Genomic DNA, 27,404 nt, shown 5'->3' with positions numbered 1-27,404 from the left:
GCCAGGGATAAGAGGAATGGGAAATTACAGCTGAAGGGTACAGGGTTTCCTGTTAAGAGTGTTGAGAACAGTTTGGAACTAGACAGAGGTGGTGACTGCACAACATTATGAATGTGCTAAATGGTACTGAATTGCTCACTTTAAAATGGTGCCTTGCATGCTATGGGAATTTCATCTCAATTTAAAAGAAAAATAAATCCATGTTAACCTTATATTCTAGTTCATATTATAAGTTTGCTTTAACAAACCTATGCAGTTGCTATTGTCCTCCTTCTCTCATGACTATACACCTCTTTTTTTTTTTTTAAAAAAGAAGCACTTACTTTTTTTGGCGGGTGTAGGTCTTAGCTGTGGCAGGTGGGATCTAGTTCCCTGAGCAGGGATCAAACCCCAGCCGCCTGCACTGGGAGCATGGAATTTTAGCCACTGGACCAGGAGGGAAGTCCCAACAGAGTCCTTTCTGCCCTACATGGTGGGCTTTGCAGAGGGGAGAGGAAGGTGGGGGCTCGGATGCAGGCTTAGAAATCATGAAGGTGGCGAGTCACCCAGAGTGGGTCCAGAGAGTCATGCTGACCCCTTGCCTGGCCCAAGAGCACAGTGGGAACTGGCTTTGGAGTTGGCCGAGCGTTCCAGGCAGGCCCCGCTGCTGCGGCCTGGTTCTCTCAGCCCAAGGCACTGGAACTCACCCAGGGGAAATTATTTTCCAAGGGCCTAAATTTAGTCCAGGGACTTCGGACATTATGTCATTCCCTGAACTCACTCAGCAGTAAACAAGTTCAAAGCAAGGTCAACAGCTGGTGACCAACCTGCCCTGTCCTGCAGGAAGCGGACCCCCACGAGGAAGGCCCCTGACAGCGTGTAGGTGGGCCTGGCCCCCGGGGGTGTCTCCCCTCGGCAAAGCTGGGCAACTGTGCCGGCCCAGAGGCCTGGCCTGGCCGGAAGGGATGCCGGTGTGGCCCCCATGGACCTGTGGCAGCAGGTAAGAGTGACAGGGTCCAAACAGGGCAGCTGTGAAAAGGGGGACCCCAGACAGAATTCCTGCAGCCGAGCTTTAACTGACCCTTCAGGGCAAAGGAGATGCAGACCCCAAACACCGGAGAACAGAGGTCAGGCCCAGAACGCCAAGATGTGGCCACACCGGCCCCCTCATCGCTCCGCCCTCCCTCTGCCCCGCCCCACCCTGCAAGCTCCACCTCCTTTCCCAGTGACCTGATGCGACAGGCAAGCAACTTCTATTTGTCTCAAGGAAGGTGCACACGAGGTCCTGCTGCCGGCCCGAGGTCACACAGCCAGCACGGGTAGGCCCAGATGTGACCAGCCGGTCCTGCATTCATGGCCCCGTCCCAGCGCCTCTCCTCAGGCCCGGGCAGGGCCCTGAAAGGAGGAGAGGGAATGCCCACGTGCTGTACACGGAGAAGGCTACACCGAAGTCGCTGGGATGTTTCTCAGCACTCCACGATGCACAGGACACCCCCACGGCAAAGAATCACCTGGCCCACAAACCTACAGAGCCCAGGCGGAATGCTCCTGGGGAAGCCACTCTGCCCATGGCATGAGTGGAAAAGGGGGAGGCCACTACAGACACTGTAAACGTCCACTGCCCTTTGTCTCCGTAGCCCCCCTCCAGGGTCATATCCTCCAGACTCATTCACATCTGAGCAAAGATGCAAAGAGATGTGAGCACAAGATGCCTTTCAGCACCATCGGTGCAGGAAGAAGCAACTCAAATGACCCACCAACACGGGGACTATTTAAATACATCATGGTACAGTCATGGCTCTGAATGATAAGCTGGTAAAGAGAATAAGAAAGACCCGTATGTCTTAACGTGGAACTATCTCCATGGTGACTGTTAAGTGAGAGTGTTCTAAAACGGGAGGTGATCATCTCACGTAGATGCTTCTAGGTACAGACTACCTCTAGAAGGCCACACAACAGACCCAGCAGTGGTGGTCTGTTAGGGCACCTTAATCTGCATCCTAATTCAGATCCTCCTGGCACATGGGCACATTCCGCTGACCTCCCCAGGTGCTGCCCCGTGGTCCCTTCTGCCTGGACTCCTTGGTTCCCTCCTATCTCTGCTCATCCTTTAAGCCCAAGTCAGACAGCATCTCCTCCAGGAAGGCTTCCCAGAGGCCCCCAGGCTCCATTTCCTTATTGCATCTGACCACAAACTCAAGACCCCTTGTGTTCCAGGCAGTGTCAGGAATGAGTCAGGTGGGCTGTTTAATTCAGACTCAGATAACCTTTGCACAGAAAATCTAAAGGAATATTCTCTTCTTCCTCAAAGACATGTGCATTTCCCCTCAGGCTCTCTCTTAGTAGAAAAAAAGGTTCAAGAAACATATTAACTTTCCTTTTAAATCAATAACAAGGAAAACAGCAGTGATCACAGGGTAAAACACAACTGCCTTTGGCCTCAGTGGTGGGGAGATGATAGGGTGTGGTGGGGAGTGTGGTAAATGGAGTATGTAGGTCCTCTGGGCCCTCCCTGGAGAGGCAGCCACATCTCTGCTCTAGCTGGTTGCAGCTCTATGGAAATGCAGGCTTCTCTTTTCAAGAGAAGCTGGAGATCGATCTTATTTTAAGTGAGATTGCTCAATTTTTAAATTTCGCCATCAAGTTCCAATTAAAAATAAAAACAGCACTGGGCTCTGGGGCCACACCTGCACACCACATGCTGGATCTAGTCTGCCTGCGACCTCTGTAGACTGTAATTCTCAGCTTCGATGCCTGTCTTGCCCATGAGCTCTTGGGAGTCTGGAGTAGGACTGGGCTCTGCCTGTCACCCAGGATGGGCAGGGAGCCTCTCACGGGGCTAACGAGTGAAGTGTGTGGAAGAGACTGGCACCAGGCATGAAGGAGCTCTCCAGCACAGGACGGCCTTCTCCCCAGGAGATGCACGCCCTCCCCAAGCACCGAGAAGCCAATAGCCTTGCCCCACCAGGCAAGAGCACATCACCCCGGGCCTCTTCCTGGAACCCCCGACTGCGCTCAGGCATCTGCTGGCACCCCAGACCCGCCGGCCCTGCCCCTCCACCTCTCTCCATCACAGATGACGGCAAGGCCATTCCTCCAGGCATTCCACCAGGAGTCACTCTCGAGTCCCCTCTCTCATGGCCCATGCACCATCCATCAACATGCTCCAAAACACACCTCAGTATTAGATAATCAGGAACTACTGTTCATTTTCTGAGGTGCAATAATGGTCACTGTGATTATGTAAGGGAATGCCCTTATTTTTAAAAGATACAAAGTGAAGTGTTTAGAGATAAAATGTCATAAAGTCTACAACTTAACGTCAAATGGCCCCAGAAAAAAATGTTTAGGCAAAGCAAAAACAAAACAAAAAACCTCAAACAACAGCAGCCTCCAACAAAAAAAACAAAAGACCCCAAACATTAAATATCAACAACTGACGAATTCAACTGGTGAGTATACAGGAAAGTATTACACTATTCTTTCAATTTTTCTGTGTATTGGAAATTTTTCATTTAAAGAGAACCTAGGGACTTCCCTGGTGGTCCAGTGGTTAAGACTCCATGTTTCTGAAGCAGGGGCATGAGTTTGATCCCTGGTCAGGAAACTAAGATCCCACATGCCATGCATCATGGCCCCCAAAATAAAGAAATAAACATGGAGAACCCAGAAATCTCAAAATAAACAAACCTATACATATGTAAAGGGCTTCCCTGGTGGCTCAGTGGTAAAGAATCTGCCTGCCAGTGCAGGTCCAATCCCTCGGTTGGGAAGATCCCTTGGAGAAGGAAATGGCAACCCACTCTAGTATTCTTGACTGGGAAATCCCATGGACAGAGGAGACTAGCAGGCTACAGCCCATGGGGTCGAAAAGAGTCGGACAAGACAGCTTCTAAACAACAACAATATGAGCTCTAGGCATTACCTTTCTCTACTGTTACCTTTTGGGGGCCAGCACTCGGCGGGGCCTCCTTAAAGTCCCTTCCAGCTGCCTGGCTGAAAGCTGGCCATACAGAGGTCTCTCTGAGCCCCACCCTCGAGGGCACGTACCTTCGGCCCCGGGGAGCTCCTTCCCATCGGCCTGGGCCTCGTCCACCTTGGCATCGGTGCCATCGCCGGGCGCAGCTGAGTTGGGCTCAGGAGCAGGGCTGGAGTTGCTGCTGTTCTCCTGTTTGATGGGGGAGGCATCTGCGATGGAGCTCTGGTTGCTGTTATCATCTGCATGGGGAGGGAACAGAATCACAGCGTGAAATGCTGCAGCTGCTGAGAAAAGAGGGGTGGGGGGCTCAGGCCCCCAGGCCTTGCTGCCCACAAACCCTCAGGATGCTCTCCCTGGAGAGATGACTCTGCTTCCTCCCGAGGCCTCTGAGCTGCCCACCAAGGGCTGGCCCCAAGTGTCCTGCGCAGGCTGGAGGCTCGCTTGACCGCCCCCTGCAATGCCGGCTCCCTAAAGGGACGTCTCTGTTAGCGGCAACCAGCCAGACGGTGGCCCAGCACACTGAAAATCTCTGGGGGTCATGAGAGTCTCATTCTGGGTGAAGAAACCAGGTATCTCGTGGGCCTGGCTCTGAAGCAATGCAGAGGCTGGAGCGTGGTCTCAAGAGGCAGCATCGCCAAACTGTTTCATGGGATCTGATCCAGCCCTGGACCAATTGCACTTGATACAAAATTAAAGGGAGAGACAGAGAGAAAGAGAAACAAGTTCATAACAGAAAGTGGATATTTTACAGGACAACAGTCCCAGGCTCGCCAACAAGTCAATACCATTAAAAAAAAAAAGAAGAAGAAAGAGGGTACTTCCCTGGTGGTCCAGTGGTTAAGAATTAGCCTTGCAATGTAGGGGATCGGGTTCAATCCCTGGTTGGAGAAGACCCCACATGCCTCGGAGCAACTAAGGCACCCTGCTGTATTGAAAGATCCTGAATGCTGCAATGGACACAGCCAAATCAATCAGTCAATATTTTTTAAAAAAGAGAAATGGGACAGATCATTGTCATATTACAGATTAAAGAACTTTAAGAGACCTAACAACTAAACATGACATGTGGGATTTATCTGGGTCCTGTTTTGAATGCACCAGGTCCGAGAGACATTTGGGGACAACTGGGGAATTGAATACAGTCTGGAGCTTCAAAGTAAGGAATTGTTAGGAGTGATAATGGTACAGTGGGTAGACAGAAATGTCATTTATCACTGACACATGCTGAAGTGTTTAGGTACAGATTTAAGTATCATGGTGTGGGGGAAATGTACTTTAAAATCTAGCAGGGTTGCATGCAATTGTCACAATTCCCTGAATTTTATACTCAAGGGCTGTGTAATTTTGAACTTGTAAATTGTATTTCAATTAAAAAAAACTTAACACATTTAAAAAATAGGTGAGGCAAATGTGGCATCATATTATGAAAATCTATGTGGGTAGGCATACGGATTTGATCAAACTATTCTCTCTATTGTTCTCTATTATGACATTCTTTTCATACTAAAAAGGAAAAAGGGAAGAAAGTTCATTGGGCAAAAAGGTCACTAGGTGTGGAGCTGGGGGTCATGGAGGCACATACCTGCTTGCCCTGGACCCCTTTCTTGGGCACAAAGAGTCATTTTCTTTTCTTTCTTTATTTTGCTGCACCACATGGCTTGTGGGATCTTAGTTCCCTGACCAGGAATTGAACCTGGACCCTCGGCAGTGAAAGCTCAGAGTTCTAGTCACTGGTCTGCTAGGGAATTCCCCACAATCTGTCTTTTCATACTGAGCTATTCCCCGAGCGGGAGTACCGTTCTTGGAGGAATGGCAATACCAGGCTGATGTGTGGAGCGGACAGAGCAAGTTGCTAGCCCAGTGCCTTCCTCCAAAGATCCATGTACTACACTGTCCTCGGATAGAGATATTAAACTGCTAAGAACAGATACCACACTTCGTTTTAGCCAACAGGCCGAGAAGCGATCAGAGAGTCATTTTAACCTACAGATACCCACGTGATCATTTAAAAAATATTACTACAGCTTTACCCAGCTTTTCTGGGCCATGCTGTGCACTGGGACCAAAGCCATTTTTGTAAAAATGAGAGAGAGAGAAACAGACAGAGAGAGAGAGGGGGAGAGGAGAGAGGAGAAGCAAGCACATTCACACCTCCGGGGCACCGACTACACGCTGAGCACTAGGCCAGGGCATCCACAGTCACCCTGTTTAATCTCAGAAACCTCCCAGGTGGGGAAACTGAGTCTCGGCGGCAGAGCCCTTGCTCGTGCTGGTCTGCCCAACCCCCAGCCCCGAGCCTTTCCTCTGTTTCCCCCTGGCGAGGCAGCCCCAGGCAGCCCTGCAGCCCTGACTTGGTAAATTGCACCTTATTTTAAGTGTACTCTGGGGCACTCATTACACAAAAGCACCCTCTTGTGAATTCTGGGACTTAAAAAAAAAGATGTAAACTCCCCCTGGTTTACGTTTCAAGAAAAATCTAAAGCCCCTCCCTATGCCAAGATATATTACGGGAGTGTGTGTGAGAAGCACAGAGCGCAAAGGCACAACCTGTGGGTGCTTGTATGGGGTCATGCTGATTAAGGACAGTGAGCACTCATGTTTAACGAGCCAGCTGCCCTGATCCTAGCCTGGTAACCTGGTAACGGCATGACCCTGATGCTTGGGCTGACCCCAGGTGGATCCTGGAGACTTGTTATAAACAGCTGGATGCAGAAGCTCTGTCCCCTCACTTCCTCCCAGGTCCATCCGCCTGCCTGGAGCATTCCAGATAATTCTAACCAGGCCCACAACTTTCCCTGAGCTTTCAGGCTTCCATGACCTGTGGTCAGACTTGGGTCTTTCTTGGCTGTACAGGTACTAAAATGGAAAGTGAGCATGGTTTCTGAGTCAGGGACCTGGGTTGCTCAGCATTCTGGATTTTTCTGGGGTGTTAAGTCTGGGCTAGTGGACATAAACTTGAATTCTCCAAAGGACCTCGGATGCCAGCACTAACACTGATGAACTTCCTAACTCTGGGCAAGTTACTTCACCTTCTTGAGCCTTGGTTTCTGCACAAAAGAGGCTCACTACCAGGATTGAGTAAGGTGATGCCTCAAATGGGCTTAGGGAGGTGCTTGCTTGGCACACTGTGACGACTTCTCAAATGTTAGCTACTGACACGCCCAGGCCTTTAAGGGACTGTCTCATTTAATACTCATAATGACCTTGTGAAGTAGGTATTACCATCCCTGTGTGACAGGTTGAAAACAGACAAACCCAAGGCTACATGTTCAATAACTGGCTCATGATCATCTAGGGGCGATCCTAGGAGAGTCACATTAGAATTCAGGTGGGATCTGGCTCTCTGCTCTAAAGGTTCTCACCTGTAATTCTATGAATGAACTGAAACCAAGCCAGGCCAGGGTTCCCCTTGGTACCCAGAGTGGGATGCTGACCAGCACCTGGGAGACAGGGTATGCACCCACTCAAATACCTATTTCTTTGTTTTTTCATATTTATTTGGCTGTGCCTGGTCTTATTTGTGGCATATGAGATCTAGTTCCCTAACCAGCACCGCACCTGGGCCTCCTGCTTTGGGAGTGCAGGGTCTTAGCCACTGGACCACCAGGGAAGTCCCCAAAAAGCTGTTTTTGAAAATGAAATGCATCTTGATTATAGTTGAGGTACGGGTGTGTGTGTGTGTGTGTGAGAAAATGAAATGAATCTTGATTATGACTGTATGGCCAGTTGAGGTATAGGTGTGCGTGTGTGTGTGTGTGTGTGTGTGTGTGAAAATGAAATGAATCTTGATTATGACTGTATGGCCAGTTGAGGTATAGGTGTGCGTGTGTGTGTGTGTGTGTGTGTGTGAAAATGAAATGAATCTTGATTATGACTGTATGGCCAGTTGAGGTATAGGTGTGCGTGCGTGCGTGCGTGCGTGTGTGTGTGTGACTTTCTTGATACATTAACTGTCAGCAAATACCCCCCTGAGCTTTTCTGAAGCCAGTTTGGCAACCAGCAAGAATCCTTGCCCTCGGAGCTTGTGACTGTTTTCCAGACTAGTCAGTTTGTGCAAATGGGGAAGTCTGCCAGCCTCCCTTCCTTCAGAGTTAAGACAGCCCTGGGCCCGGAGGGTTAGGAACTAGCTCCAGCCAATATTCCCTTTTGATTTATTTGTTGATTTATCTAACACCACTGTGCTGTGCAAAAAGAACACTCGGCTGGTCAGAAGGACAAAAGACAGAAACTGGGAAGGAGACGGAGAATGGTGAGCGCTGGGAGCTCCGAGACCAGTGGGGCAGGCACGGGACAAAACAGGAGGTGAGCCTGGCGGGCCTTGTGGGGCCGGCTCTCCCCGCAGGGGTGGCTACTTCTGCTCCAAAGGGATGTGGCCTCCAGGATGCACATGCCCAAGGACTGGGAGATCCAATTCCTCAGAGTAAGGGAGAAAAACAGGTCTCTGATAGTTTATAAATATCAGAAACTCAATTTTTTAGCCACTTCCAGTTCAAATCTCTGCGGTTAGAGGTCAGGTGGTGGTTCTCCTTGATGGGGTGGGGACGGCCAGGAGGGGACACCATGTGGATTGCTGGGAACCTTCTTTTTTTAAAAAAAAAAATTCATTTTTATTTATTTGGCTGTGTTTGGTTTTTGTTGTTGGCACTCAGATCTCCTTAGATCTTTAGTTGTAGCATGTGGGATCTAGTTCCCTGACCAGGGATCAAACCTGGGTCCATTACACTGGGAGGACAAAGTCTTAGTTACTAGGCCACCAGAGAAGTCCCAACCTTCTGTCTTGATTTGGGCCGGTTACAAAGAGGTATGTAGTTTGTGAACATTTCATGGAGCCATACACTCATGATCTGTGCCTTTCCTCTCAGATAAAAAGGTTAAAAGAAAAAAAAAATTACCAGCAGTGTCAAAACAACTGCAGACTGGTTAAAGCAGGGGTCCCCAACCCCCGGGCCATGAACCAATACCCGTCTGGGGTTGCACAGCAGGAGAGGAGTGGCAGACGAATGAGCAAAACTTCATTCTGTATTTACAACCACTTCCCATTGTCTGATTCCCCCTGGTCCGTGGAAAAACTGTCTTCCACGAAACCAGTCCCTGGTGCCAAAAATGTTGGGGACTGCTGGGCTAAAGCATGTCTCCAGCCTGGATCTGATCAATGGAACACTGGTTACAACTTTTGAAATATGACAGTAAAGGAAATTAGACTGTCAATGTAGAAGGGCGGGTCCCAGGGTCCCAGAATGATTCACATGAAGTCAGAAATCCAGTTAGAGCTTCCCAGTAGCCCAAGCAAAATAGGAAATGGGAAACAAAGAGTCATTTATATGATATGTCAGGCCCAGGAGGAAAAGAGATAGTTACTCCAAAAAACTTCCTGGGCACATGGGACTCACAGAACATCTCCTGTGAGGTTTGTGTCACTGGGTGAGAAGGAGGTCTTATTTAATATTTCTGGTTCAGTTTTTAAAAATATTTACTTATTTAGCTGTACCAGGTCTTAGTTGTAGCATGTGGGATCAAGTTCCCTGACCAGGGATTGAACCTGGGCCCCCTACACTGGGAGTGTGGTGTCCCTGGACCACCAGGGAAGTCCCACTCTGGCTCATTTTATGATTCTTGGCTTGTTGCTCTGGGAAAAGAAGCTGCTTCTCCTCCGATGAGCCTCTTCCTTGGCACAGAGGCCTCCTGGTCCTGCCTAGCCTGCCCAGCCCTCCTACCCCTGGCCTGGAATGTGAACAAACCTGCTGGTAAAACAAAAACACAGCCGAGCGCTCCAGGCAGGGGACGGGCCCAGCCGGCGGCCGCGGGAAGCTCACCATGCATGTCCATCATTCCCGGGGAGGAGCTGTTCTCCGGGGTGGTCACCTCTGAGCCACACTTCTCATCTTTGCCCTTCTTCTTGTTCTTATTTTTCTGGAGGAGAAAAGTGAGGCAGAAACCAAGTCACTGAATTATGCGTGTGTGCACGCACGAGTGAGACCCTGGGGAATGGGATGAGTATTTTATTCCGAGGATTCATCTTGGAGTCCCCAAGTCTCTGGAGGGCTCCACTGGCCTGCCTTTGAACATGTCCCATGAGGGGGTCCCCTTGCTTTGGGATCAAGGAGCCCTGTAGAGGGGATGTTCCTATGGGTGGGCTGGCGACACTGGGGGTAATGCCACCTTGCTTGTAGGGGCTACCCCGCAGGCCTGCAAACACCCTGACTGGTGGGAATTTCCCCTGGTGAAAAGGCCGTGGTTACTCAGCCCAAAGCTGGTACAGGGATGCCAGGTGAGAGATGGAAAAGGCAGCTCGTGCATTTCTACTCATGCATTTCTACTATTTTCAGGCCCCAGACACTGCCTTCCTTAAAGACAGTCAGCTGACTTCCGAACCAACTCTGGAGACCAGGTGAGGAGGGAAAGCCCAGTGAGGAAGCAAAGGTGAAGGGGATGATCTCTGTATGTGGTTCCATTAAAAAAGAAAAAAAAAACTTATTTATTTGGCTGCACCAGGTCTTAGTTATGGCATGCGGGATCTTTGGTTGCAGCATGTGGGATCTAGTTCCCTGACCAGGGATTGAACCTGGGCCCCCTGCATTGGGAGCATGGACTCTTAGCCACTGGACCACCAGGGATGTTCCATGTGGGACTGTGTTGGAAACAAGTTAACTGTATCCACTGGAAAAAGACTTGTTAAACAAAGTACAGGACATTCATTCAATGCAACGGGATGCGCTGATTACAGACGCCAGGGCAGCTCTTCCTGTGCAAACACAGAAAGAGCCGCAGAAATAGCCACATCTTAAAATATTCTGGTATCCCCGAGATGTATAAAAGACACAGAACACATGAACAGAATGCTGCCATTGGCAGTAAAGGCAGAGCATTAAGGAACGTGAGTGTGTGTGTGTGTGTATGTGTGTGTGCATGCACACGCTCCCTGGAAGGATAAATGAACACTGGTTGTCTCCAAGGAAGAGAGGTGGGTCGGGTCGGAGGTACTCATGTTGATGGGATGCAGATTTACAAAAAGATAATACTAGGGACTTCCCTGGTGGTCCAGTGACTGGGATTCTGAGCTCCCAAGTCGGCAGGCCAGGGTTTGTCCCCTGGTCAAGGAACTAGATCCCACGTGCTGCAACTAAGACCCAGTACAGCCAAATAAATAAATAAATAAATCTGTAAAAAGATAAGGCTACTAAAAAAATAAAGTAACATTTAAAGGATATGCAAACCTACAGAGACAGATAGTAGACTCCAGAATCTTCAGGCGAGTTTGAGTTTTATTTTTTATGGGGTAATGAAAACATTCTGGAATTACAAAGTTGATGGTTGCAGCACTGTGAACATACCAACATTGGCTGGCACAATTTAAAAGAGTGAATTTTATGCAGGTGAATTGTCTTAGTTTTTTGGTTTTTTTTTAAGGGTTTATAAGTAACATTTGAATTTTGTAACATGTTTTACCCATTTAAGAGAATAAAATTTTCAAGAATATTCTGAAGAAAAAAAATGATGTAACCATGCCATTAAGGGGCATTTAAAAACATGAAAAGTCGTCCTTTTCCAATGCAGATTCCCGGCCACCACCATCAGAGATGCAGATTTAGCTGTCCGGGGTAGCACCCAGGAACCTGCATTTTGTCGAGACTCCCAGGGGATCAAGTGCTCAGCCAGGTGTGGGACCCATCACCCGAGAGGGAGCGGGCAGGAATATTGTACATCTCGGCTCAGAGATGACAGCAAATTAGCATCTAAGCACTGTCTGCACAGCCACGCTGAGCTAAGTTCTTCCCATATGATACACTGCCTTTGCTCTGTTGCAGAAAACCCCAGGAGCTGGATAGTAATGCTCCAGTGCACAAAAGAGGGGACTAAGACCCAGCAAGGTGGGGTCACCTGTCTGGCATCGCAGGTTAATTGAGGCTAGCCTGTCCAACTCCACAGCTGGAGGTCTCTGTCCAGCCCTGGGCTTCCCTGTCCTTCCTGACACCCCATTGATTACGTTTTCTCCTTGATCACAATCCATTTGGCGCTTCCCTGATGTCTGTTTCATGCTATTCTATAATTATCTTCCCCCAACGAGATTATAAATTCCTTGAGAGCAGGGACCACATCTTCTCAAATGCAACCAGCGTTTATACAACACCTAATGATGTGCAAGGCACAGACATGGGCAGGAGCCAGAAGCTGCCTTCCAGGAGGCTGGCCGCACTCTGCTCTCCCTCCAGAACGGCCCACACCGAAGGCCGTGATGGTCTATGTTGGAGCCTCCTGGCTCCATGAGCCAGGCCAGGACCAGAGGGGACGACATACCACCACCATCTCAGCCCAGTGTCGACTCGCCTAGGGGCCAACACATGATCAAAGGGTCAAGAACGGCACTTCAGCCCTGCCTGGAGACCCCAGACTTGTGGGGCAGGTCACTGGAAATGGCGGAGGGAGGCTTTGCCCTGCTTTTTCTTTTGGCCAAGCCACGTGGCATGTGGGATCTTAGTTTCCCAACCAAAGGATCGAACCTGTGTCCTAGGTAGTGGAAGCACTGAGTCCTAACCACTGGACCGCCAGGGAATTCCCTGCCCCTCCTTATGGCCCCTAGTAACCTACCAATCATGCCTACTGTCACGACTGGAAGCACGTAGGTCAGTGTGAGCCACCCTTGCATGAGTAGGGACGGCACTCCAGGCAGAAGGAACAGCCCACAGGCAGGCTTGATGGTGGGACCATTCTGGATTTTGACTGGGAATGAGAGTAGCTGACCTGGGGGTCTTTGAGGGTAACTGGCCTGGGAGCCGCAGAGCTGCAAAACTATCTGTGATGTGGGCCAGCCATCCATCAATCCCTCTCTAAGATTAGGACAGCATATTAAAAAGCAGAGACATTACTTTGCCAAAAAAGGTCTGTCTAGTCAGAGCTATGGTTTTTCCAGCAGTCATGTATGGATATGAGAGGTGGACTACAGAGAAAGCTGAGCGCCAAAGAATTGATGCTTTTGAACCGTGGTGTTGGAGAAGACACTTGAGAGTCCCGTGGACTGCAAGGAGATCCAACCAGTCCATCCTAAGAAATCAGTCCTGAATGTTCATTGGAAGGACTGGTGCTGAAGCTGAAACTGTAACACCTTGGCCATCTGATGTGAAGAACTGACTCATTGGAAAAGACCCTGATGCTGGGAAAGACTGAAGGCGGGAGAAGGGGACAACAGAGGATGAGATGGTTGGATGGCATCACTGACGCGATGGACATGAATTTGAGTAGGCTTCGGGAGTTGGTGATGGACAGGGAAGCCTGACATGCTGCAGTCCATGGGGTCGCAGAGTCAGACAGGACTGAGCAATTGGACTGAACTGAAGATTAGGCACAGACACCAGGGCTCCCCCTAGTGGTCGTAGTCACCGTTCCGCCTGGAACCCTCTCCTTAACAACGGCCCAGGTTCCTCTGCACCACTCTGGGGTCACCCTTCACCAGCACCCCCAGAAGGCTCTCCAAGAGTAGAGAGTACACGCTTTGGAGTCAGGCAGATCTGACAGTTGCTGCGTGACTCTCGGGAATGGCTTTGCCTCCCTGAGCCTGTGTCTTTCCTTGTACAGAGTGGATACAGAGCTCAACTCCACAAAGTAATGTCTGACAGAGAGATGGTCAGGGGCCAGGAATGGCCCTGCGATGACGGGGGAGGGCCTGCCCGTCTGCAGCTACCACCATGCCCACCCCAAAACCATGGTGCTCAGTCTAAGGGAGGGGACACCTTGGTGCTAAAGTGTGTCCCCACTGGCAAATCGTGGGGCTCTCAGTCGGAAGAGGCGACTTGCAGGGGACACTCCCCACCTCTCTGAGGGCCAAACTAGGGCTGGACTATGGGGGAGGGGTAGACCCAAGAGCCTCTCCAGCCCCAAGGTGGGTCCTTCTGCTTTCCAAGTGCCCTGCCCCCGGGTCCCCACATGGAGGGTGGCAGTGGACAGCCAGTCCCCTGTCCTCATGGTGCAAGGGAGCATGGATGGGCAGCCCCCACTCCAGGGGACCAGCCCCCATACTCACATCGTCAACCTTTGGCTCCGTCACGGGGACCCACTTGTAGATTCGCAGGGATGTGTCGCCCACAGTCACCCACTTCTTCTCCCTGCAGAGGATGAGGAAGAACCCGTTACCAGGGGGCTTCTGGGGTGGACCCCTGCTCACGCTGGTGGGGGGTCACGGGCCACACGCCCTTGGAGCAGCTGAGACACACTGACCACCCCGGGCAGGGCAGAGAGGACGTCTCCAGATCACACAGACGCGGGTTTGAATCCCAGCATTGGCTGCCCCCCGCCATCCCGGGCAAGTCACTTCACCAGCCAGAGTCTCAGTTTCCCCATCTGTTGGACTGTGTGGGGTTGTCAAGCTCTGCAGGCGGCCACAAAGATTTCGGGAGACAAAGCATGTGGACAGCTCTCTTGTACCTGGGTAGAAGTGCTTGGTAAGATGGGAGTGGGGGAGGGTCACTGCCACAGAGGTGATTCCTCCGGATGAAGGGAATCGGGCCCCAGGTTCCTCTCACCCCCATGGAACAAGCGAACTGGGCCACCCGAGCCCCTCTAGGCAGCAGAGAGAGCATCGGACGAACAGGGCATTTCCTCCAGTGGGGGTAGGGAAGGGGTGGGAGGGTCTTCACCAAGGGCATCCAAGGGCTCACCCTGCCCTTTAGGCAAGTTTTCTGAGGTCCTGGGAAGGGAGGCAGGAGCAGACAGCCTGAGTAACCACCCCAAGCTCTTCCGGGCGAGCTCCAGGTAGATCAGCCAAGGGGAACAGAGCGCTGGGGCAAACCTGGATGCCCAGTGGCCTCGGCCCCCAGACGCTGATACTCAGGGGCGGCGACAGGAAGCACAGCCCGGGCAGAGGGCAGCAGCCAGGTGGGAGACTGCTCCGAGACCCTGTACTCAGAGATGGGCCTCAGCTTCTAATGTCTGCACCGCCGCACCTGACCCACCCTCGGCTGCCTCCTAAACACCTGGGGCACGGCTGTCAAAGGCAGGTTGAAAGCGAGAAGTAAACCACAAGCCGTGGGAAGGAAAGTGGGTGACTGGTTTTCACCAAAGGTGATGATGATAATGACCACTCTCTGCTCCAAGCATCATCTTCCTCCTCTAGTTATCACCCCAGCCTCCCAAGCTCGGTCCCGACCTCGCGCAGCCTACAAGTCAGGTCCTGCAGCTTCCTGCCCCAGCACTAGCGGTGACAACCAGAGACCACATGCCTGAGGAAATCGAGGCTCAGGGAAAGTCCCCCCAGAAGAAAGGCTGGGATTCCAACCAGGTTGCTGGGGCTCTGGAGTCCACATTCCCAGCACCAGGCTCTGCCGTCTCAGAGACGTGGGAGGTCACACGAAGGAAATCAGCTGATTCAAGGGCCCCATGAGATGACGTCGGGGCCAGACACACACCCGCTGCAGGTGGCATGGCAGCCAGGAGACCTCAGCAATTTTAGCGACAGGGTTTGCACCAGAGCTGAGAATTAAGCTGTGGGCACCTTGTCTGGCCTCCCTGCTAAGACCTGGGCCTTGGATCCTCCCCTCCAATGGAAAGTAGCCCTCATGAGCTAAAGGGACACATTCCCACCACCTGGCACCAATCCACCATTGAGGCTTCTGGGGGCCCAGCTAACCAAACCCACAGACACTTCCACACCCCAAACTGTGCCTGCGTGGTTCCCAAAGTCCCCTGCTGGAGGAAGCGAAGGACTGCCTTTTTTTTTTTTTTTTTGGCTGCACCTCAAGGCATGTGGGATCTTTAGTTCCCCAACCAGGAGTCAAATCCTAACCCCCTGCAGTGGAAGCACTGAATCCTAACCAGTGGACTGCCTGGGAAGTCCCTAGGGCCTGGCTTTTATCAGCATTTATTCTTCTGTGCAGAAGACCTCTGAAAGTCCCTTGGAGACTTCAAGGAGATCAAACCAGTCAATCTTAAGGGAGATCAACTCTGAATACTCATTGGAAGGACTGATGCTGAAGCTGAAGCTCCAGTGTTTTGGTTTGGTCATCTGATGTGAAGAGTCGACTCACTGGAAACAGCCCTGATGCTGGGAAAGACTGAGGGCAGAGGGAGAAGAGATGGTCAAAGGATGAGATGGCTGAATGACATCACCGATGCAATGGACATGAACTTGGGCAAACTTTGGGAGATGGTGAGGGACGGGGAGGCCTGGCCTGCTGCAGTTCATGAGGTCACAGAGTCGGACACAACTGGGCGACTCAACAACAACAATAACAATTCTCCTGTGACTGTTTCTAGTGCCTCCTGTGTGATAAGCACTATACACACTTGCTCTAATTTTCCCATAATCTCTGGTGACAGTAAATAAAATAATCACCTTTCCTGTCTGATAAAGAAACTGAGGTTGAGGGAGGTGGAGTCATCCTCCCCAGTGTTCACACCTCCCTGCCACACTGCTTTCTGAAGTAGCTCCCCGTGCCCCCATCCCTGTCCCTCTTAGCCTTGAGAGAATTAAATAAAGGCAGGTACCTAAGTCACCATCCACCTGTCCCCTACCTCCTGGAGGCAGGATAGATGACCCACAACCCCGGTCTTTCCCCATCTCCATTCTGAATAATCAGAAGGTGCCTGGAAGGGACAGAGACATTCCAAGAAACAACCTCAGTGACAAAGCAGCCATCACAATAGCCATTGTGTGCTGAGGGCTTACTTCATGCCAAATGCTTTATTTACAAAGGCCTATGAGAGGGGGACTATTGTCATCCTGCTTTACAGATGAGGAAACTGGAGGCCCAAAGAAGTTATACCGCTAGTTCATGGTCATGCAGCTAGTCCAACAGCAGAACTGGGGTTGGATGTGGGCTGTGGTCCCTGGCATTCTGTCTCCCATGAAAAAACTAAGAAATGACTCCACAGAGCTCATCAGCGACAGAAGCTGGACAAAGAGGCACAGACTGCTCCAATCCCACCCAAAGGGCCACAGGCACTCACTGCTCACAAGCTGGCTTCCTCTGCCCAGACCTTGGTAGGTCAGCAGATCCAAGGCTTGACTGTGTTTAAAATAGAAAAAAAAGTAACTGACTGGTAATACACAGGACACCTCTCAGGGTACAGAGGGTGCCAGACCCGGGCTTCGCAGGCCGCAAGTGAGCCGAGATGAACGTGGCAAGTCGCAGGTGCTTTCCAGGGAGGTTACGGGCCCCGCAGGTTCTGAGCCGGGTTCTGGTACCTCCCTTGGCCCCAGTTCCCAACTCACTCCAGGCATTAGAAACTGTTCTTCAGTTGCATTTCTAGGTATAGGCACTGAGGGGCCAGGGGTCAGACGGAAGAGTGCTGAGACTCTCACCATAGTCTGCAGTCCGGCCAGCAGCCACCCAGGGAGAGACAGGCCCTGGAGTTCAGGGGTGAGATGCTGAGGGAGAACCCGGCACTTCGTAGACACGTCCACGGAGTGCTGGGTGTGTCATCAAGCCAGAGGCTCGGCAATGCCTTGGGAGCAGCTAAGAGTTCCTACCACCACCTCCAAACCCATCACCCTAGAACTCGCGGCCCCCTCAACCCCCAAGGAGTGTATTAAGTTGTACTCATCACCTTACATTTGTGGTTGCAGACAAGCGGCCAAGAGGCACGTTGTGTCTGGCCTATATGGTACTTTAAAAAATTAGAATCCATTGTCAGACTTGGAAAAAAAAAACAACAAACAAGTCAAACTCCACATTCAAATCCAGATTGCTGGCCATTCTCAAAAACACAATATGGCCACGAGGGACCCACACGCCCCGAGGAGCAGTGCCTCTCTCAGATGGGGCCCTTGGTTCTCTCAGACCCCTGAGTCTCACCACCTCTAGGCACGGGTCTGGATTCACCACAACCTCCAGGCTGCAGCCCGACCTGGCCTTGATGGGCACGCCCGGAGCCCTCCTGTAACCAGCCAGGCTGAAGTGCCTGTCGCTTCCCCACCAGGCTGGGTTCCTGAACAAAAGGAGTCAGATGGAGGAATAGAGCCCCAAACGCCCCATCCCAGCACAAGCTCCTGTGTAAAGTATGAGCACCCCTCTCCCTAGATCCTCCAGGCGGAGGCCAATTTTTAATGTTCCCTCAGGGTCAGCTCTGAGCACTGGCCAGCCAGGGAGATCTGACTCCCGCAAAGACGGCCCTGAAGCCGTCACTTCCTCTCCACTTCCCAGGGCTAGTCCTTGATGCCAGAGAAGATCTGGCTAGGGTTGGCTTCATCCTAACTAGGCCCAGGCCCGCTTGACCTGCCCCGTGCCTGGCAGGACGGTCCCCTGAAGGTACTGAGGCGACAGTCTAGGCACAGTCAACCCCCGCCCAGGGACCGGTGGGAGGCCTCAGGGAGGACCGGTGGGAGGCCTCAGGGAACAGGCCTCTCTCCGTCTTCACAAGTCACTGAGGGACCCTTCAGACCACGGTCCCAGGGGTCCCTGGGTCTAAGCCTACTTCAAGGCTCAAGTCTGTTACCGCCTCTACCCAATGACTCCCACTTCCCTCTCTTCTCCACCCACACAGGGCCTCCTAACCCTGCCCCAGGTCTCCCCCAAAGGAGCCCACCATTTTGTTCTTCCTTCAACCATGTTCTGGCTGCCTTGCACTCCACCAGCTGGCCTCACTCGGGTATCAGACAGAAAGGAGAGGAGAAATAGCCAGTGGCTATAGACAGGGCGGCCATGGCTGGCTGCTGGCTTTTTCCAGAGGAGGGGAAGGGTAGGGCTAAGTAGAAGGGGGGATTTTTAGGCGTCACTGGGACTGAGGAGAAATACCACCCTAGGCTTACAGGCTGAGTGGTACGCTAGACACCTCCATTCTGAATTTAAAAAAAAGAAAAGAGTGAGAAACGGGATGTTGAGTTAAATTTGAATTTCAGATAAACAATGAATAATATTTTTTTAGTATAAGTATGTCCCAAACAGTACGTGGGACATACTTACACTAAAAAAAAAAAAAAAAAAACCTATTTAAAAATATTATTTGTTTATCTGAAATTCAAATTTAACTGGGTGTCCTGTAATTTTATTTGCTAAATCTGGCAACCCAGTGTCCCAGCCAGTAGGACGTCCCAGACACGGTTGGTGGCCACAGAGTTAATAAACAACCCCAAACCACAAGGGCTGACTGGAAGACACATTCTAAAGGCAGAGTGAGGGTAGGATTTGGCTTCTTGGTGCTGGGGAAACCTATGAAATAAGGTAAAGTCTCTTTTGCTTAGAACGGGCAGGAGGGGAAAAAAATCAGCAAAACCAAGCTTCTACCTTACAGTAAAGGCAGCGTTTAGTGACTAGGGAAATGGCTCCCCACTCCAGTATTCTTGCCTGGAGAATTCCATGGACAGAGGAGCCTGGCGGCTACAGTCCATGGGGTCGCAAAAAGTCAGACACAACTGTGAGATTCACACACACACACACACAAACACACACACACACACACTCCTCCCTGTGTGAAGGATTAAGTGCTTTGGGAGACATGGTATTATTCCAGGAGGGGAGAAGGAACACAAGGACCCTTTGCTGTCATGGTTAGAGAAGTTATGTGGTTAGCCCAAGGTCACAGCAAGGAAGTGAACTGGAAGTCCAGTCATAAGATCCCAAAGCCTGAGGTCTTTAATGGACTTGACTCCTAGTTTCCCAAAACACAAAAAGAGAGAGAGACACGTTCTCCTCCCCTCCTCCCAAAACCAGAGCCTGCTCAGCAGCACTGAGGGTTTCCAGGCTGGCTGCTCTGGGGCCCCCAAGGTGGAAAACCCCACAGCTCCATCTGCCCTCCCAGCAGAGCAGCTGGCGGGTGGGCCCTCCAGGAGCAGCTGTCAGGGTGCAGGGGCCTCTGCCAGGCTGGGAACCTGGGGCAGAAGGCCCCACCACGCCTCCTGAAGCACAGAAAGGCAGCGTGCCCCCACCCCTTTCTCACCTCCAGGCTGGTAACAGAAGGAACTCAGGCCCAGACAACAGCTCTTTCTTTGCCGAGGCGCTCAGGCAGGGGACAACTCCAGCCTTGCCTCTGAGAATCCCGCTGGAGAGGGGGTGGTGGGCTTGTTTTCCTGTGTGTGTTTTGGCCTGCAGCTGTTTCTGCCATTTTTAAATGGCTCCAGTCCCGGCACTCGGCGCCCTGCGCGTCAGGGGAGCTCCCACGGCAGGCAAGACTTGGATCTCAACTTTGGAAGGCCTCCCCTTCTCACGGTTCTGAAAATTCTTTGTCCCATTGGAGCCAAACCCAGCCCTCGGCTGGGCATCCGGCCATCTGCAGACAGCCCTTTCCATAGGAGGCCCGGGAGCACGTGGACTTTATTGATTTTCCTCTTGCCTTTTTTGTTGGGTTTGACTCAGAAAGGACAGCTAACTTGTGACACGGCTAGACTGGAGGCTCGCCCCCAGTGGTTTTCAGAGACCCAGGCATTACTTGAGAAATGACACCCCTAAACATAAACAGAGCCCGCCACGGGGCCTTGCCGGGTTTTCGGGCTTTAAATAAAGGGTCAGAATGAGCCCGCGGGCACTGACACTCGAACGTCGCGGCGGCTCTTCTCCCTCCCTGACCCTGGTGAGGCCGTGGGAAAAAAATAATAAAGTTGAAATCCGGGAGCCGGGAGTTTTCAACAAGTCTGCCCCAACCTGGCGATCGGCTGGCGTCTCGGGCCTGGCCCTCGGGCCGATTCCGAGACAGACCCGGACGAGGCCGGGGAAACGTTCAGTCGTATTAATTATAACCAGGCCACGCCGGACGGAATCTATAACGTGAGCCAGAGAAACCCGCACGGCCCGACACCCGAGTCCCCCTCGCCCCCCGCGCAGAGAACAAAAACAACAGCTCTCTCCGCAAAACAAACAGGAACGGCCGGGTTTGGAGCAGCACACGCGGCCCAGGACCGGGGTCTGGCCCCAAACGTTCGCTCGTCCGAGCCCCTAAGCCCGGGTCCCGGCAGAGCTGGGCGGGAGCGGGGGGGAAGCCAGGAGCCCCGGGCCCCGCGGCCGCAGCCAGCGTTTCCTCCTCGCGCTCTCCCCCATCTTTCCTCGTCGCCAAGAGCCCTCGCTCCAGGCAGCCCAAAGCGCTAAATTTAAACGGCTCGCGCTCTACAAACTCCGCAGACTCGAGGGCGCCGAGCCTGGGAGGCGGGGAGCGAGCGAGAGAGCCAGCCGGGGAGGGAGGGAGGGAGGGAGAGAGGGAGGCCCGGCGCGGGCAAGGGCGCGGGGGCCGGCGCTGCGCCGCCCGGGGCGCGCGGGGAGGAGACGGAGACGGCGGCGGCCCGCTCGGTGCCTGCACAATGGAGCTCGCGCTCTCCCCTCCGCCGCCGGCATCGCGGCCCCGGCGCGCGGGAAGCCGCTTTCATGTGACTTGCACAAAACGAAATGGCTTCTGGGGCCGGCCCCGAGCCCCCCTCCCGGGAGCCAAGCGCCGCGCCGGGGACTGCCCGCTGCTCCACCGCCCGGCCCGGGGCGCCTGTCGCCTCCAGGCTGCCGCCGCCGCGCCAGGTGGGCGACAGGCGCGAGCGCACCTGGGCAGCGGCCGCGGCCCCCGCCGCGCGCAGGTGACCCGGCTCGCGCGCCGCCCGCCCTCTCCAACTCCCGGGCCCGCGGGCGGCCCGGGGCGCTGCGCCCCGCCGGCTTTTTGTATCTGGTTTCGGGGTTCGGGGCGGCCGCGGCGCCGAGCCGGCGAGCGAACGAGCCGGCGCCTCCGCTTACCATTTGCGCACTTTCTCGATAGCCGCCATGACCCTCTTGATATCATCTTTGGCCCGGCTCCTGGTCTCGGCTCGAACCGACCTGCCCGACATGGTTCTGGCGGGGAGAGAGAGGCTGGGGGAGCGCGCCCGCCGGGTCCTGCTCGCGCTCCGCGGCGGCCACACTCGCGCCCGCCCGCCCGCTCACTCACTCACACACGGACACACACACACACACACACACACTCGCACACATACACACACACACAAAGCCTGGTGCCGCCGCGCGCCCAGGGCCCAGTGCGCAAGCGCCGGGCGGCAGCTGCACCAAGCAGGGGGAGCAGCGCCGCCGCGGCCGCCGCCAGTGCGGCCTCCGGGCGCCGTCGCCGCGGAGCAGCGCCGGCAGCCTCTCCGCCCACCCGGGGGAGGCGCCCGCGACCCCCGCTCCCCGGGGAGGTGGCGCGGGGCACCTGGCTACCCCCAGCTCCGGGCAAGCGGGGTGGTGGGGGAGGCGGGCTGGAGGGTGGAGGTGCGCGCGGACACTTACTCGGAGGCCGCAGGTGCCGAGGGGTCCCCCGGGGAGGGCGGGCCGGCGGGCCGGGCGGCCGTGGAGGGGATGCATTCCTGGGGAGCCGGCGCGGCCGCCCGTCCGCGGCCCCGGGTGTGTGGCAGCGGCTGCAATAATGCAAGTTTCCTGTGGGGCTCCCGACTTCTCAGAGTTGAAGGCGCCGATTCGGGACGCGAGGTGCTCTTGGAAAGAGTTGAGAAAGGCGGACCTCTACTGGCCTTATGCCCGGGTTAAATACGCGAGCTAGGACGTCGCTTCCCTGTCTTTGGTCCTTTTGGAAAACTAGGGTGGGAGGAAGGGAGCTTGGGGTGACCACGAGAGACATACGACCTTGCTTCTTAAATAGCTTTCGGCGCAGGAAAAGCTCGATGATTATTTATCAGCATTTCAAGAGGGGCTTAGACATTGCCTCTAGTGATAAGTTGCCCTCACCATAAATAAGGGAAGCGGGCCCACGCTGGGGTTTCTGTCCTGGAACCAGATTTGAGCTTAAGCCACACCTGATGTAAGTTCTGGGCTCTGCCCAGCTGCGGCTACCGCACAAATGACCCTGGCAGGTAAAGTAGACTGGCCGGCTACGAGGAGAACTTCTGGGCTGGTGTCTTCCCTGCGGTGCCTCAAGACAGCTCTGCACCAATCTACAGTTACCAGGATAAGTCATCCTTGTGTTCAGCTGCAGCTAAACTGGTATTGAACAGAGCCGGTTGGTGCCCAGATGGGTGTTCCGGAAAGAGAATGACCCCTGTCAGTAAACCCAGCGCCTTGGAGATCAACTAGCCCAACAAGCTGTGAGCTAGGTATGTGGCTACCACTCATTCTTAAACCAAGTCCTTTGCCCTGAGGTTTTGGTGTGGGGGAGAAATTTTTCTGGCGCTATGGAGTGGAAGTTCCACTGAAGGCCTTTTCCTAGGCATGTCCTTTTCCATCCTGAACCCCAAGTTCCTAATGTGAGGAAAGCATGTCACAGCAGGTCATAAAACACAGGTCCATATCACTGGCGCTCTGACTTACCTGGCCAGCAGGTACATGCTTAAAGTTACACATAACATTTAAAAACATATATTTGAGTCAAAAGTAGAAGATAAATTTTAAAATCCAAATAATGATGAATGGACAAATGTGTATATTTAATACAGTGGAATATCATTCAGTCATTAAAAAGGAATGAAGTACTGATACATACCACAGTGTGGATGAACTTTGAAAACATCCTCAGTGAAAGAAGCAAGTCACAAAAGGACAAATATTGTATGATTCCACTTATATGAGTTATCTAAGCTAGACAAATCCATAGAGACAGAAACCAGACTGGTGGTTGCCAGGGACTCTGGGGAGTGGGGAATGGGAAGTGACTTCAAATATGTATGGAGTTTCCTTTCTGGGGGTGGAGGGGTGATGAAAAAAAGTTCTGAAAGAAGATAATGGTGACTGTGAATGTGCTTTATGCCACTGAACTGTATACCTTTAAATTGTTACAGAGTTTGGTGGGGTTTTTTTGGCTGTGCCACTCAGCTTGAAGGATCTTAATTCCCCAACCAAGGATCAAACCCAGGCCCTTGGCAGTGAAAGTGCTGAGTTGCAACCACTGGACTGCCAAGGAGGTCCCACAGTGGTGCATTTTATGTTTTGTGTATTGACCACAATAAAAAGAAATCCAAATATCCAGCTTCTGTAGACATGTCAGATCTGCAGACTGGGCACCATGTGCCACATGGCAACAATCAGCTGGAGCTAAGGAGCCTTGAACCCTTTGGATGCAGCTCCCCAGGTCACCAATGCGTCACCTAGTCACTGTTCTCATTTGTATCACCATATGGCCCCTTAAGGCATGTACGTTTTTGATCTCCGATTAAACTACAGAGCTCTCTACAAATATTCTTTATAAATCTAGTGTGGTACTTTTTATAGTTTCCTGTCTCCTGCAGATATTTTTACACTTTTTCCTTTCAACAAAGCACAGTTGTTTTATAGTCTGTGCCTGATCATTGATATTTGAAGTTTTTGAGAGTCTGTTTCTGCTAGTTCTTACTCATGGTATCCTATTTCCTTGTGATCTGCCTGATTCTCTTTGACATTGCTGGACACTGTATTTCCAAATTTATTTATAGGGATAACTGGAGGCCTAGAATGAAGCTACCTTCGTCTCCAGATACTTTACATTTGCTTCTGCCTGGCTCCTGAGGGCACTGCTAGTACACAATGACCAATGTCCAAGTTCAGGGGGCTTCCCTGGTGGTCCAGTGGCTAAGACTCTGAAGGAACTAGATCCCACATGCCGCAAGTAAGAGTTAGCACGCTGCAACTAACAAAAAAGATCCCCCATGCTGCAACAAAGATTGAAGATTGCATGTGTCTCAACTAAGACCTGATGCAGCCCAATAAATAAATATTTGACATCCACGTTCAGGGCTGGTGGGTCCCTGGCCCCCCAGGTGATACCAGTACAGGTTGCCTAAGTGATGAGACTGATTTGCTTATTGTACCCAGGGTGGGATCAGTGAGTACTGATAGGCCTACACATCCCAACTCTGTGTTCAGCGACCTCATGTCAATAGTTTGAAATCACATTTACACTACAGAAATTGGCAAGTGCTATAGACAGCATTGACTATGATGGGATCATAGTCAACAAAAGAGTCGGAAATGCAGTACTTGGATGCAATCTCAAAAACGACAGAATGATCTCTGTTCATTTTCAAAGCAAGCCATTCAATATCACAGTAATCCAAGTCTATGCCCCAACCAGTAATGCTGAAGAAGCCAAGGTTGAATGGTTCTATGAAGACCTACAAGACCTTCTAGAACTAACACCCAAAAAAGATATCTTTTTCATTATAGGGGACTGGAATGCAAAAGTATGAAGTCAAGAAATACCTGGGGTAACAGGCAAATTTGTCCTTGGAGTACAGAACGAAGCAGGGCAAAGACTAAGAGAGTTTTGCCAAGAGAACGCACTGGTCATAGCAAACACCCTCTTCCAACAACACAAGAGAAGACTCTACACATGGACATCACCAGATGGTCAACACCGAAATCAGATTGATTATATTCTTTGCAACTAAAGATGAAGAAGCTCTGTAGAGTCAGCAAAAACAAGACTGGGAGCTGATTGTAGCTCAGATCATGAACTCCTCATTGCCAAATTCAGACTTAAATTGAAGAAACTAGGGAAATCACTAGACCATTCAGGTATGACCTAAATCAAATCCCTTACGATTATACAATGGAAATGAGAAATATATTCAGGGGATTAGATCTGATAGACAGACTGCCTGAAGAACTATGGATGGAGGTTTGTGACACTGTACAGGAGACAGGGATCAAGACTATCCGCAAGAAAAAGAAATGCAAAAAGGCAAAATGGTTGTCTGAGGAGGCCTCACAAATAGCTGTGAGAAGGAGAGAAGCGAAAGGCAAAGGAGTAAAGGAAAGATATACCCATTTGAATGCAGAGTTCCAAAGAATAGCAAGGAGAGATAAGAAAGCCTTCCTCAGCAATCAGTGCAAAGAAATAGAGGAAAACAACAGAATGGGGGGAGACTAGAGATCTCTTCAAGAAAATTAGCGATACCAAGGGAACATTTCATGCAAAGGTGGGTTCAACGGACAGAAATGGTACCTGAAGAAGAAGAAGCTATTAAGAAATGGTGTAAGAAATTAAGATATTATGATAAGATATCATTATTAAGATACTAAATATCTTAAGATAATTAAGGTAATAAGATAATGGTGAAAGATATTAAGAAAAGGTGGCAAGAACATACAGAAGAACTATACAAAAAAGATCTTTATGACCCAGATAATCATGATAGTGTGATCATTCACCTAGAGCCAGACATCCTGGAATGTGAAATCAAGTGGGCCTTAGGAAGCATCACTACGAACAAAGCTAGTGGAGGTGATGGAATTCCAGCTGAGCATTTCAAATCCTAAAAGATGATGCTGTGAAAGTGCTACACTAAATATGCCAACAAATTTGGAAAACTCAGCAGTGGCCACTGGATCAGAAAGGTAAGTTTTCGTTCCAATTTCAAAGAAAGGCTATGCCAAAGAATGTTCAAACTACCACACAATTGTACTCATCTCACATGCTAGCAAAGTAATGCTCAAAATTCTCCAAGCTAGGCTTCAACAGTATGTGAACTGTGAACTTCCAGATGTTCAAGCTGGACTTAGAAAAGGCAGAGGAATCAGAGATGAAATTGCCAACATCCACTGGATCATCGAAAAAGTGAGAGTTCCAGAAAAATATCTACTTCTGCTTTATTGACTATGCCAAAGCCTTTGACTGTGTGGATCACAACAAACTGTTGAAAATTCTTCAAGAGATAGGAATACCAGACCACTTGACCTGCCTCCTGAGAAATCTGTATGCAGGTCAAGAAGCAACAATTAGAACCAGACATGGAACAATGGACTGGTTCCAAATCGGGAAAGGATTACATCAAGGTTGTATGTTGTAACCCTGCTTATTTAACCAATATGCAGAGTACATCATGAACAATGCTGGGCTGGATGAAGCACAAGCTGGAATCAAGATTGCTGTGAGAAATATCAATAACCTCAGATATGCAGAGAGCACCACCCTCATGGCAGAAAGTGAAGAAGAACTGAAGAGCCTCTTGATGAAAGTGAAAGAGGAGAGTGAAAAAGCTGGCTTAAAACTCAACATTCAAAAAACGAAGACCATGGCAGCTGGTCCCATCACTTCATGGCAAATAGATGGGGAAAGAATGGAAACAGTGACAAACTTTATTTTCTTGGGTTCCAAAATCACTACAGATGGTGACTGCAGTCATGAAATTAAAAGCAGTTTGCACCTTGGAAGAAAAGTTATGACCCACCTACACAGCATATTAAATAGCAGAGACATTACTTTGCCAACAAAGGTCCATCTAGTCAAAGCTATGGTTTTTCCAGTAGTCATGGATGGATGTGAGAGTTGGACCATAAAGAATGCTGAGCACCAAAGAGTTGATTCTTTTGAACTGTGGTGTTGGAGAAGACTCTTGAGAGCCCCTTGGACTGCAAGGAGATCAAACCAGTCAATCCTAAAGGAAATCAACCCTGAATATACACTGGAAAGACTGATGTTGAAGCTGAAGCTCCAATACTTTGGTTCACCTGATGCGAAGAGCTGATTCACTGGAAAAAACTCTGAAGCTGGGAAAGATTGAGGGCAGGAGCAGAAGGCGGAGACAGAAGATGAGATGGTTGGATGGCATTACTGACTCAATGGACATGATTTGAGCGAACTCCAGGAGACA

General features: G+C 51.2%; 1 protein-coding gene and 1 pseudogene across 2 annotated transcripts in view; both read right to left on the bottom strand.

Annotated features, from left to right (window-relative positions):
* Window positions 1-22,271, bottom strand: part of BCL7A (BAF chromatin remodeling complex subunit BCL7A) — a 30,966-nt gene extending 8,695 nt beyond the window's left edge. Inside the window, exons 1-5 of one of the 2 annotated variants that reach the window (XM_065904884.1) lie at window positions 22,117-22,271; window positions 21,592-21,687; window positions 13,974-14,055; window positions 9,772-9,868; window positions 4,030-4,197 (exon numbers count right to left, since the gene is read on the bottom strand). In XM_065904884.1, coding sequence (XP_065760956.1) covers window positions 4,030-4,197; window positions 9,772-9,868; window positions 13,974-14,055; window positions 21,592-21,683 — 439 coding nt within the window. In that variant the 5' untranslated portion in view covers window positions 21,684-21,687; window positions 22,117-22,271. Of the gene's footprint in view, window positions 1-4,029; window positions 4,198-9,771; window positions 9,869-13,973; window positions 14,056-21,591; window positions 21,831-22,116 lie in introns of those variants that run through there. The other variant, XM_065904885.1, reaches the window with a different exon arrangement.
* On the bottom strand, window positions 5,744-5,924 carry LOC136146217 (U2 spliceosomal RNA; annotated as a pseudogene).
* Window positions 22,272-27,404: the final 5,133 nt, after the last annotated feature.

Source organism: Muntiacus reevesi, chromosome 13, assembly GCF_963930625.1.
Source record: "Muntiacus reevesi chromosome 13, mMunRee1.1, whole genome shotgun sequence".
In the NCBI taxonomy this organism is placed as follows: Eukaryota; Metazoa; Chordata; class Mammalia; order Artiodactyla; family Cervidae; genus Muntiacus; species Muntiacus reevesi.
The sequence above is the reverse complement of the archived record's forward strand: the minus strand, read 5'-3'. Positions and strand labels throughout refer to the sequence as shown.